Source organism: Festucalex cinctus, chromosome 12 (assembly GCF_051991245.1).
Source record: "Festucalex cinctus isolate MCC-2025b chromosome 12, RoL_Fcin_1.0, whole genome shotgun sequence".
Taxonomy (NCBI): domain Eukaryota; kingdom Metazoa; phylum Chordata; class Actinopteri; order Syngnathiformes; family Syngnathidae; genus Festucalex; species Festucalex cinctus.
In genome coordinates this window covers 24,396,010-24,408,509 of record NC_135422.1, presented here as the reverse complement: position 1 = coordinate 24,408,509, position 12,500 = coordinate 24,396,010, and the positions used below count along the sequence as shown (strand labels likewise).

At 46.4% G+C, this 12,500-nt stretch overlaps 1 protein-coding gene across 5 annotated transcripts in view; it reads left to right on the top strand.

The window, feature by feature from the left end:
* The window catches only part of setd3 (SET domain containing 3, actin histidine methyltransferase), a 412,972-nt gene that overhangs the window by 13,524 nt on the left and 386,948 nt on the right, over nt 1-12,500 (top strand). For all 5 annotated transcript variants that reach the window (XM_077538338.1, XM_077538340.1, XM_077538339.1 and 2 more), the window contains one exon: nt 9,763-9,882. In XM_077538338.1, coding sequence (XP_077394464.1) covers nt 9,763-9,882 — 120 coding nt within the window. The remainder of the gene's footprint in view (nt 1-9,762; nt 9,883-12,500) is intronic.

The following is a 12,500-nucleotide window of genomic DNA, read 5'->3' as shown; positions in this document are numbered from 1 at the left end:
AGAAATTCCTATCTTCTCAAAATTTTACACAATTGATGAGAGTCCAGCACTAAAGATATCTACGAACTTATATTTCATCTTACTGATAGCTCTACCGACTGGCAATTATTTTTTTCTTACGGTTTTTCTTCAATGTTTTTCTCCAACCACGTGAAATGGACCTACCTCATATTTGCTCAGATGAGGGTTTCGACCTTCATGATGTCACAACACGAAGTTTGTGAGTTTTCCCGAATCGCTGTGGGCGTGGCTAAGCGCTGTTCGCCAAGAAAACAACGGCAATTTTGAGGGCCTAAACCGGCACAGAAACACATGAAACTTCTGCTGATAATTTTATGATCCAAAATGTCAGAGGTTAAATATCTAGGTGTGTCCTTAGATCCTACACTTAAATTCAATAATCATGTTAAAGCAGTATGCCGTAAATTAAAATTTAATATTTCAAACTTTAAACATATTAGGGATTCTTTATCCTTGGAAGCAGCAAAATCATACTTCAACGCAATGATTATTTCACAAATTTTGTATTGCCTGTCATCATGGTCTCAGGCTAAACAAACTGTTTTAAAACATCTTAGAACATTATACAATCAAGCTCTAAAAATATTTGATAAAAAGCCAATGCGACACCACCATTGTAATATACTCGTAAAACATAATATGTTAAGCTTCGATAAACTTATCAGGTATTCTAATATCTGTTTGGTGCATAAAATTCTTAATGACGCAGCCCCACCCCCATTAAAAACATTTGTACATCTGCGATCACAATCAACAAACAGGGTGTCACGGTCTGCAGTGAGGGGTGACTGCAACATCCCAATAAGAAAGTCTGTTTTTTCTCAATCAGTCTTTTCTTATAAAGCTATTAAAGAGTGGAACGGGCTCCCCGACCACATGAAAAATAACACCAATTTTAATAGCTTTTCACGCGCAGTCAAAGGCTGGCTCCTTGAATATCAGTCCTGTCCACATTTTTAGTACTTGGGTACATGTCCATCAGACGATACCCTAGTGGGTACCGTCTGGTGGACACAGCCACAACTATAACTGTTGCTGCTTCAATAGCAAACATATTATAACTACTACCTCTACGATTTATGTATTTTGTGCGTGTTATAGATTTGTAAATTGGCTTGTGCTATTTTTTACAAAAATGACTCAATAGCGCCCCCTAGAAATTTTTAACGAAACAGCCCCACTTGTACGTTTAAGCAAGAGCTACAATTTTTTTTAGGTGTATTAGGGAGCCCAAGACCTACAAAAAAAGTCTCTTGGACCCATATGCTAAAATGAACAGCAAGTGAGCTTCGTATTTTTGAATGTCCCATTTTTTACGATTTTAGCACATTTACAGGGGGCATACTTTTGCCCACTTCTCCTACACGTTTCATCCGACTGACTTCAGACTTGACCTGGACCATGCCAAGACCTGAGCCAACGACAGGGGGAAAAATCTTGGCTTTTCGAAATACTATATGATGAGGGTGGGGCATCAAATTTTGTGTTTCGCAATGAAAAAGAATATGCTTAATAACGCGCCGGTACATGCTCCAAAAAATCCCAAACTTGACATGTATGTTTATAGTCAAGGCCTGAAGCTATGCCTATGACAACATTCAGTCTATATGCAGCGCCACCTAGCCCTTGAGGCATGAAAAAAAATACCCCATTTACGGTATTTTTACAAAAAATTGTAAACTCATTCTAAGTGTGATAACTAAGTCATGTATGAATATTCTTTTGCTTTCCTCCACTCAAAATGTTCACTGGCATCAGACCTAACCAAACATACATATTTTTGTTATTTAGTTTTTTTTATTTTTGATAGCCTCTATGGACATTAAAAGCAATATCGTGAATGAAGGATATGCTTAATAACTCCCAGGTACATGCTCAAAAAAATCCCATACTTGAAATGTATATTTATAGTGAATGCCTGAAGGTATCATTATGACAAAATTCAGTTACAAATACAGCGCCACCTAGTCCTTGAGACATAAAAAAAAATGCCTCACTTAAGGTATTTTTACAAAAATTGTAAACTCATTGTAAGTGTGATAAATAAGTCATTTATGAATATTCTTTTACTTTCCACCACTCAATATGTTCACTGGCATCAGACCGATCCAAACATATGTACTTTTTTATTTATTTTCATTTTTTTGATCGCCTTTTTTAGGGCTGGGTATTGCCGCCAACTTTACGATACGATACGTATCATGATACAAGGGTCACGATACGATACGTATCACGATACGTATCGCGATACATATGTTTCCCAAAACATGGTCTTCAAAGCGATACGTATCCCGATATTTTACAATAAGTTACTTGCATTTTATAATAACAGTCATATGTATACCTAAAGGATATGTTTTTTTATGCTGGATGACAAAAATGTTTTTGTTAGTAGCTCTTCTGGTTTACCAACAAGCAGCATGCCTGGTCTAAATGTGTACGCTCTCAATTACAGCTCTAAAATGTGCTTATTTGAAATATTTGGGGAAATAAAAACAGCATTTTTTTTCATTTTCATGGAACACATTTCGTTTTTTAAACAAAATATAGGAAATCTGGTACATTGAGGCACTTGCCATGTTAAGTTTATAAGTAAGTAAACATTGATATTCTTCCTCTGCTTTAATTTTTCTTAGCAAGACACAGTGTCCAATCACTGGTGGGCTATTTTTGCATTAATTGAAGGCAATTAACTTCAAAGACGCTGCTGGTTTTTATTTTTTAGGTACAATGCAAGCTACAAAGGCAAACGTTAACTTCCTATTTAAAATTAACGAGCAATATCGATTCTGACGCCTGCGTATCGATACGTGTATTGTAATGAGGCCTGCAACGATATATTGCCGTATCGATTTTTTGAGCACACCCCTAGCCTCTATGGACAATAAAAGCAACATTGTGCAATGAGTACGAGCGATGATGTGTTGATGTACACTTTTACAAAAAATACCAATCAGGGCAACTCATTGCCTAAAAATAAAAAAAAGACGCTGATTTTTGCAGATCTTAACAGTCACCAAAACCCATTGAGCTTGACACACTCATCACACCTGGCAAAAAATAAACATAAAAAACCACATGTAATGGTTTATCATGCCATTTTCAAAGAAATTCTGCTTCCAATGTGCCAGTACCCCAACGTGCAAGTACCCCAAAGTGGCCTGGGCTGCGAGTGCCCTTTATAGCTGCTCGCAACTCTAGTTATTATTAGGGCCTGAGCAGCGACTGCTACCTTTGAGCAGTACTTAGCCGATCTGGAGGAAGTGCTGGAGAGGGTCCAGGCCGCTGGCCTGTCACTGAAATTGAAGAAATGCCAGTTCTGTCTCAAGGAGTTCACCTTCCTCGGATACCGCATCACTTTGGCTGGTATTAAACCGGATCCGGACAAAGTTAAGACGGTCAAGGTGTTTTGCACCCCACCACTTTGAAGCATGTCCGACAGTTCCTCGGCCTGACTGGATATTATCATCGCTTCATTCAGGATTATGGCCGTCATGCTGAGCCTCTTCATACTCTCACAAGGAAGGATGCAGCTTTTAACTGGGACGACGACTGCCAGAGAGCCATGGACACCTTGAAGGATTGCGTCACATCAGCTCCGGTCCTGTCGTTCCCCAACTTCGAGCGTCCTTTCTTCATCCACACGGACGCATGTGACATTGGTCTAGGCGTTGCTTTGCGGCAAAAGGATGACAAGGGTCGGTAGTACATTGTGGCCTTTGCCAGCCGCTCCCTTCACAAACCGAGCTCCCTTACTGCATTTCTGAGAAGGAGTGCTTTGCTGTGATATGGGCTCTTGAACACTTCCGCCCATTTGTTGAAGGTATGCATGTGACTATCTTTACAGACCATAATAGTCTCAAATGGTTTATGTCTCGTCAGAACCCCACGGGCCGGCTGGCCCGTTGGTCACTGCGCCTTCAGGACTTTGATTTCACTGTAGTACACAAACCGGGCACACGTAATAGAGTGCCTGATCCCCCACCTTTGACTTGTGACAGTCCGACTGACCTCTTACCTGACCATGCTGTTATAGGCAGCTTTGACCTCCGTACTCTGCCTCCTGTCGTATTGGCAGACCGTTCTCAGCTGAGGCAATTGCAGTTAGATGATCCTGTCACAGGCCCACTACTCTGGGGCATTGAAGCAGATTCTAAGGACAGCATAGATGATGACGATCTTTCACACTATATTGTGTATGACTCTCTTCTGCTCTTCAAGGACTCCAAATTCAAGTGTGCGTTACATCCTTTAAAAGGGTTGAAACTGTTTGCACCTACTTCTGTCAGAGACACCTTGCTGGACTATTACCATGACCACCCCACTGCAGGTCACCTTGGTGTTTCTAAGACTTTAACGAGACTGCGTTTCAGGTTCTTCTGGCCCAAGATGGCCGCTGATGTGAAACGATATGTAACTTCATGCTCTGTATGCCAGTTCACTAAGCCGAGCCAGAGAAAACCTGCTGGGTTTATGGTTCCCATTGTCCCTCAAAAACCCTGGTAGTATGTAGGTGTGGATTTTGTTGGCTCACTGCCCCGTACCCCGGCTGGCAACATATACTTGATTGTGTTTGTTGACTACTTGACAAAATGGGTTGAGGCTAGCGCGGTCAAAGAAGCTACGTCTCAGGTAGCAGCTGGTAAGTTTGTCACTGACATTTTTGCGAGGCACGGTGCACCAACGTACCTGATTTCCAACAGAGGGTCTCTGTTTGTGAGTGAACTATTTGAACATGTGGTTTCTGCCTTGGGTTCTGTTCACAGACTCGCTACAGCATACCACCCTCAGACCAATGCTACTGAACGCGTGAACCGGACTCTGAAACCTGCAATCCGCGCTTACGTAGGCGACAAGCACACTTCTTGGGATAAGTACCTTCCTCACATTTGCTTTGCGTTGCGTACCTCCCCACATGATAGCACCGGATTGAGTCCCTCTATGATGCTTTACGGTCGTGAGTTAGTAGGGCTGGGCGATATGGACCAAAACTCATATCCCGATATATTTTGGCTTAATATCGATATACGATATATATCCCGATATATTTATTTATATATATATATATATATATTTATATATTTATATTTATTTATTTATTCTTTTCCCTCCGCAAGAAAATTTAGTCAAAGCTAAAATATAGCATGTCACAAATAGTTTTATTGAAACCGGATATTTCAGTGAATAGAGGCTAAATCAAATGAATAAATAATAAACAGGTTTCTTCACCTGGTTCATGAAAAATGTTCAGTTGTTCAAATAAAATATAAATGCTGTGTAACCATTTTTTAAATTAAAGCTCTGAGTGTAGGTGCACAGTTAAATAAAAATATAATCTTAAAAATATCCTATAAAATATAATCAGCCGATCTTTTTCTGAGCTCGATGCACGAGAAAAGTACACACATATACACTGATAACTATAAGTGGTTTACTGAAATAAAATTACAGAATTTCTTCCCCTTTCTGAGAAATCCACAGATCATTCCAAAAGCACCAAATATGACAAACCCTAACTGACGGTTTATGACTGGAGCTCTTGCAGCATGCAGCTACATACACTTTATCCTTAAATTTGTGGCACTGTTTAGATGGTGAAAAGTATTTGTAGTGCTTCCACGGTCCTCCCCCCGCTTGCACTTGTCTATCACTCTCCTCTCAGTGTAGTGAGTGTAGTGTAGCTTGTTGCTAGCCATTCATGCTCACTGCTGCTCGCTGGCTCAGCGGCTCGCCACACGGGAGGCGACGTTGCTCGCTCTCCATTCATTTCCTATGGAAACAAGGCGACAAGGCGAAAATCGCCTCCCCTCTTCCCTCTCGGCGACATACGACGTTCGTGCATGTGAAAAATCGCGCGCGCGTATACGTCTACGTAGGTCCGTGTCGACTACCGTGTACAATCAATTCTTCTGCCGTGCTTGGCGTGTTGGAGAAGAGGAGAGAAGTGTGCTTCACACACAAGTGCGAAGTGTCGCCCCTCCCTGGCTCCCTCTTTTTTTTTTTTTTTTACCGCGATTTGCATAAGTACTTCACAAGTGTGAAGTGTTACCCCCCTCCCCTCCCCCTCACACCTCCTGTGCACGAAAGAGGAGGGGGAGGGGGCAGCACGGGGCAGTGAGTGCAGCAGAGGCAGCACGCAGCGCTATATCGATATAGACGAAATGGCCTAATTCCATATCCCGTTTAAAAATATATCGATATAATTTTTATATCGATATATCGGCCAGCCCTATGAGTTAGACACCCCTCTTGACCTTATCACGCAAGCCTCCAGTGAAGGTGTTGACGAGCCTGGTATCCCTTATCCGGAGGCTCTCAGAGCCTCCCTACAGGAAGCTCACGACCATGCCAGAGCAGCGCTTGACTATAGTAACGACAGACAAAAACGCTATTATGACTTGAGACGTCGACATGACTCCTTCCGTGTCGGTGACCTTGTTAGAGTGAAAACACACCCCAGGTCAGATGCTCACTCTAATTTTACTGCTAAACTTGCTCTCCTGTTTGCGTGTATCCGAGCGACTCAGTGATGTTAACTACAGACTCACTTGGGTGGACTCTGGTACTGATGCTGGTGTTTATCATATTGTGAATATGCAGCCGTTCTTTTTTTTATTTTTTATTTATTTATTTATTTATTTATTTTTTTAAGAGCTCAGAATTGTTCATTCGGTAGTCTTACCGATTCAACGTCTTGTCATCATTGCTCTTTTTTTTTTTTTTTGTGTGTGTGTATGTTTGCGTGCGTTTGCGTGCGTGCGCGTGCGTGCGTGCGTGTGCGTGCGTGCAAATACGTATAAATTTATACTCATTCATTCACCTAAAACCTTATAAATATCCCATTACCCTTCGCCTTAACCAGGTACTTCAGAATCTTGCCAGAGTCGTGAGGTTTAAATGGTCAGGAGACCAGAGAAAAGGTCAGAAAAAAAAAGAAATAAAGAGAAAGGTAAATCAAAGTGAAATCCAGCACCGACCAAACACTTCCTGCCTTCCCCATGATTACAAAATCAAAGTCTTACGCCAACCCCGGAAGCCTCTAAATTCCAGCAAATTTAGCGAGATCTCAAGAGACCAGAGGAAAAACTAAAGAGAGGAAGGAGGGAAGGATCGATAAGGCAGAGTGAGATCCATAGAAGCCAGTACATCCAATCCATCAAAGTGAAGTCCAGCACCAACAAGACCCCTCCTGCGTGGTTACAAAACCAGAGTCTTATGCCAACCCCAGAAACCTCATACTTCTAATAAATTAAGATCTCAAGTGACCAGAGGAAAAACTAAAGAGAGGAAGGAGGGAAGGATAGATAAAGCAAAGTGAGAACCACAGACACCAGCACCAACTGATTCAAGGGGCTGTGGGAGGGAGAGGGTACTTCTGTTGAGTTTCAGTAGATGCTGGTGCGACGGATCTGGCATGCATAAGGACCACCACCAAAGAAAGAAGCCGTCAACCGCGGTCCAGCAAAGCGAGCACTCCCCCCCCCCGGAATCCCCAGGCCGCGGCAGCACCAAGGCCACCCCCAAGCCACCCGAGCGGACACCGGTCGGCGAGCCGACCCAGACACCCCCGCCCCAGCCCCGGCCCACACCCCCGAGCCCAAGGCCGCAGAACGAGGCCCAGCGGGCCCCCACAGCGCCCCACCGGTCCCCAGCCCCCATCCCCCCACGACCCCCCCCGCACCCAACCCAAACCCGCCATCCACCACGACCCAGGCCCCACCACCCCCGACCCCCAAACCCCCGAACACACCCCGACCCCCAGCACCCAACCCCCCACCCCCCCATACCTCCCCCCCCCCCCCCCCCCGAACAAGCCGCACGACGGCCGCCACCCCCCCCCGCGAACCCGGCCCCCCGCGAGAACCCCCCCCCCCCCCCCCCCCCCCCCCCCGGAAACCGGCACCGGGCAGCAGCGCAGAGAGGGAAGATGTGCCCACCCCACCTCCAGCCGCGCGAGATTTGCACAGCGGCGGGAGGGGGGGAAGCAGAGGAGGAAGCACCAGGGGAGAAGACGGAACACCAGAACACCGAGCCCGGTGGGGAGAGGCCCCGGTCGTCACGCCAGAGTACTAGTGACACCTAACCCTGTTACTGAGTCCGCCAGCTCGCCGACTGGCGAGCTCTACCCTTACACCGTGAATGTGGCCCCACCCAGTGTATATACAAGTGTGTGCGTGTGGTGCATTAAAATTGGGAGCAGGTGAGTCGGAGCAGAGGAAAAAAATTTCCCCTACTCCGACACACCCGTATCCCCCCAAAAAAAATGAATATGTATATGTGTGGTGCATTAAAAAAGGGAATGGAGGGACAAAGTGGTGGGGCAGGGACACAAATGGGGGGGACCACCGCGCTGCCAGGCACTGCAGTCCATCCCCTCTGATGGCTCCCCGCCCCAACTCACCCCTCCCCTTGGACGTGAGGTGCATTAAAATTGGAGGGGAGTTGAAGGGTGAAGACGGTGTTTCCACCCTTCCCCACCCCACCAAGAAATGTGTTGTGTGCCCTATGTGTATATTTACAAAGTGTATAGTGCAAGCTAGTGAAGTGAGTAAGAGGAGCGACCAGCGGGGCCTCACCGAATATGCAGCCGTTCTATACTTGGGATTCTCTCGCTGCCAAGAGTCAATTGGTTTCCTCTCCTGCTGAGCGGGGTACCTGTGGGATTTTGGACTCTGACTTTTCTGCCCCTCAGGCCCCTTTAGGGGATGCTGATGCTTAACTTGAGCCATTTCCCTTTGGTTCAACGGACATAGACTCTGATCGTGAGGCGGACACTGTTCCACAGGGTCTCTCGCCCAGGTCTGACCCCGACCTGGCTCTCCCTGGCCGTTACAACCTCAGACCCAGACGTTGTCCCAGGATCAATTTTCACACGGATAGGCTTGATCTGAAGTGATTATTTTTTATTATGATTATTTCATATCCATATTATATTGGTTCATTGCTCTGTTATCCAGGTTTATGACCAGTTGAGGTCATGTTTATCGTTGGGTCTGATGTATATCTGCTCCATATGTGTGTGCGTGTGTGTGGGGGTGTGTGGGGGGGTGTGGGTGTGTGTGTGTGTGTGTATATCTTAAAAAAAAAAATCCACTGTACATTTTTATTTTTACAATTGATTAGATGTCGAGTTTTGTTGTAGACGGTGCTTACCTTTTTGCGTACCATCCATAATTGTGTTCTATGTATAGATGCTGTTTGGTAGGGTCAGTTGCTTCTTCAGCTGTGTACGGCTGTGGTCAGCCTTTTTCTTACCAGGGGGGACTATGTAACAATCGGAAGTGTGGCACCGCACCACAAGGTGGCGCTTTCTTTTCTTTGTGTGTTAGTAGTTATTCCTTTTGCCTTTTTGGCGATGATTGTTTTTTTGTATTGCCCGGATTTTTCCCTGAACGGTCTTTTTGTAATGCGCGGTGGCGTCGAGCCCGCTCCTTTTTTGTTGTTAGTTTAAAATAAATGTTGTTCATGTAAGTTGCTCCCCCTTCTTTTTTTTTGCATTGCTGTCCCGCTTCGCCATCCATGGCAAAATGAGCCTCCACGGGCTCCAAGTGCCCCCTGAGCACGGTTTCCCTCACCCACTCCACAAGTTGTTCTGCGATGTCCTTTTTTGGCAGGACATAAAAATGCTATCACAATGTTAACGAACTTGCTGTTGGTATCAAAACACAATTTGGCAGGTAGTTGTAGGACAAAAATACTGACCTTTTTTTTTTTTTTTTTTTTTTTTTTTTTAAATAACAGTGCTGCTGTCCAACGCCATGGGAAAGAAAAGTCGCACCAAGATTCAGAAGTCTGGGTCAGGACCGAGTGCCTTGCCTTCTCCCAAAGAGATGACGAACCTAATTGCTGAACTGCTGCAAAGTAGGTTTATATTTAGCAAGCAGACAATAATTGTGATGTGGTGTGATTGGATGCAATTTTACCACTGTGACTACATGTGGAGGACGTGTTTTGCAACATTTTGCAATTTTTTTGGGTTCGGGTTAGGCTTATTCTCAAAACTAGGAATTTCAACCTTCCAACATTAAAATTGCTGTAACTTTGTACACATACATTCATATATATATATATATATATATATATATATATATATATATGAATGTAACAATCACGGCCTAAAAATCCATCAGGCCAGAATGAAATGTTTGGAGCGGGAGAGCGAGGTACAACGCACAGGTCCTGGACCTGGTGAGACGCAGGAGGAGCCCGGACAGGAGGCAACCCACAGATCCCAGTCCCTCCACACGTGCCAGAGTCTCCCAACCCCAGCAGAGTAGTTCCACAGCAGCGGATAAAATGGCCCCCAGCGAGCAGACTGAGCGAGTGGCGGCAGTTTGACGAGGATGTGTGTAAGATCATCCAAGCCACAGCCAAAGGAGATGTTGACAGCAGACTCCAAGCGATGACCACCATCATCGTCAGCTTTGGCTCAGAGAGATTCGGCTGGACTGAATATGTCAATACCAAGACCACCTCCTACACCATGAACCGCAGAGTCACCAAGATACATCAACTCCGCCAGGAGCTTCGAACCCTCAAGAAGCAGTTCAAGAGAGCTCCTGAGGAGGAGAAGCAACCATTGGCAGAACTGCATAACATCCTGCGGAAGAAGTTGACAACCCTACGCAGAGCAGAGTGGCACAGGAGGCGGGGAAGAGAGAGAGCTAGAAAGCGGGCGGACTTCATCGCCAATCCCTTCCATTTTGCTAAGCGGTTGCTTGGGGACAAGCGCAGTGGCCGGCTCGAGTGTTCAAGTGAGAAGGTGAACCACTTCCTCCGGAACACAATGACCGACCCACTGAGGGAAGAAGAGCTAGGTCACAACAAAGCTCTCATGAGCCCTGCCCCACCAACAGTGGAGTTCAAGCTGTCGGAGCCGAGGTTGAGGAAGTCATCAAGGCAGCCCGGTCAGCATCTTCACCGGGACCAAGTGGTGTAGCCTACCTGGTCTATAAGCGTTGCCCAGTGCTTCTCCGGCACCTGTGGACGACATTGAAGGTGATCTGGCGAAGGGGGAGAGTGGCCAACCAGTGGAGGCGTGCTGAGGGAGTTTGGATTCCCAAGGAGGAGGACTCGAAAAACATCAACCAGTTTCGGACAATCTCACTATTGAGTGTGGAAGGGAAGGTGTTCTTCAGCATCGTCTCCCGAAGACTGACCGAGTTTCTCCTCAAGAACAACTACATCGACACTTCCGTCCAGAAAGGTGGGATTCCCGGAGCTCCTGGCTGCCTAGAGCACACTGGTGTCGTCACACAGCTCATCAGAGAGGCCCATGAGAACAGAGGTGACCTTGCTGTGTTGTGGTTGGACCTGACTAACGCCTACGGGTCCATCCCGCACAAACTAGTGGAGCTTGCTCTACACCTCCACCACGTCCCTAATAAGATCAAGGACCTGATCCTGGATTATTATGCCAATTTCAGGCTCAGGTTCACTTCTGGGTCAGTAACATCTGACTGGCATCGCCTTGGGAAAGGTATAATAACAGGTTGTACCATCTCCGTTACCCTTTTTGCATTGGCAATGAACATGGTGGTCAAAGCTGCAGAGGTGGAATGTAGAGGGCCCCTATCCAGATCAGGTGTTCGCCAGCCTCCCATAAGAGCCTACATGGATGACCTTACCATCACCACAACATCTGTCCGAGGGTGCAGGTGGATACTGCAGGGTTTGGAAAGACACATCACATGGGCGAGGATGAGCTTCAAGCCCTCCAAGTCAAGATCCATGGTTCTGAAGAGGGGGAAGGTGATGGACAAGTTCCGGTTTTCGATCGCGGGAACCGAGATCCCGACAATCTCGGAACAGCCAGTTAAGAGCCTGGGGAAGCTCTTTGATGCAACTTTGAGAGACTCTGCTGCCATACAGGAGTCTGGTGAACAACTGGGAGCGTGGCTCACCAAGGTGGACAAGTCTGGCCTGCCAGGTAGATTTAAAGCCTGGATCTACCAGCACTCCATCCTGCCCAGAGTCTTGTGGCCTCTCCTTGTTTATGCAGTCCCATTAACAACTGTGGAGTCTCTCGAAAGGAAGATCAGTGGCTTTCTTCGAAAGTGGCTGGGACTTCCCCGCAGCCTCACCAGCGCTGCCCTGTACGGGACAAGCAACACCCTCCAGCTACCCTTCAGTGGGCTCACTGAAGAGTTCAAGGTGGCACGTACAAGAGAGGCTCTGCAGTACAGGGATTCCAGGGACAACAAGGTGTCATCAGCAGGGATCGAAGTGAGAACTGGAAGGAAGTGGAGAGCTGAGAAAGCAGTGGAGGTGGCAGAGTCACGCCTAAGGCAGAAAGCGCTGGTAGGGGTTTTGGCAACGGGGAGAGCAGGCCTGGGCTACTTCCCAAAGACCCAAGTGAGCCAGGCCCGGGGAAAGGAGAGACATCAGCTACTCCAGGAAGAGGTCCGAGCAGGTGTGGAGGAAGAGCGAGTGACCAGGGCAGTTGGACTCCGGCAGCAGGGGTCATGGACAAGGTGGGA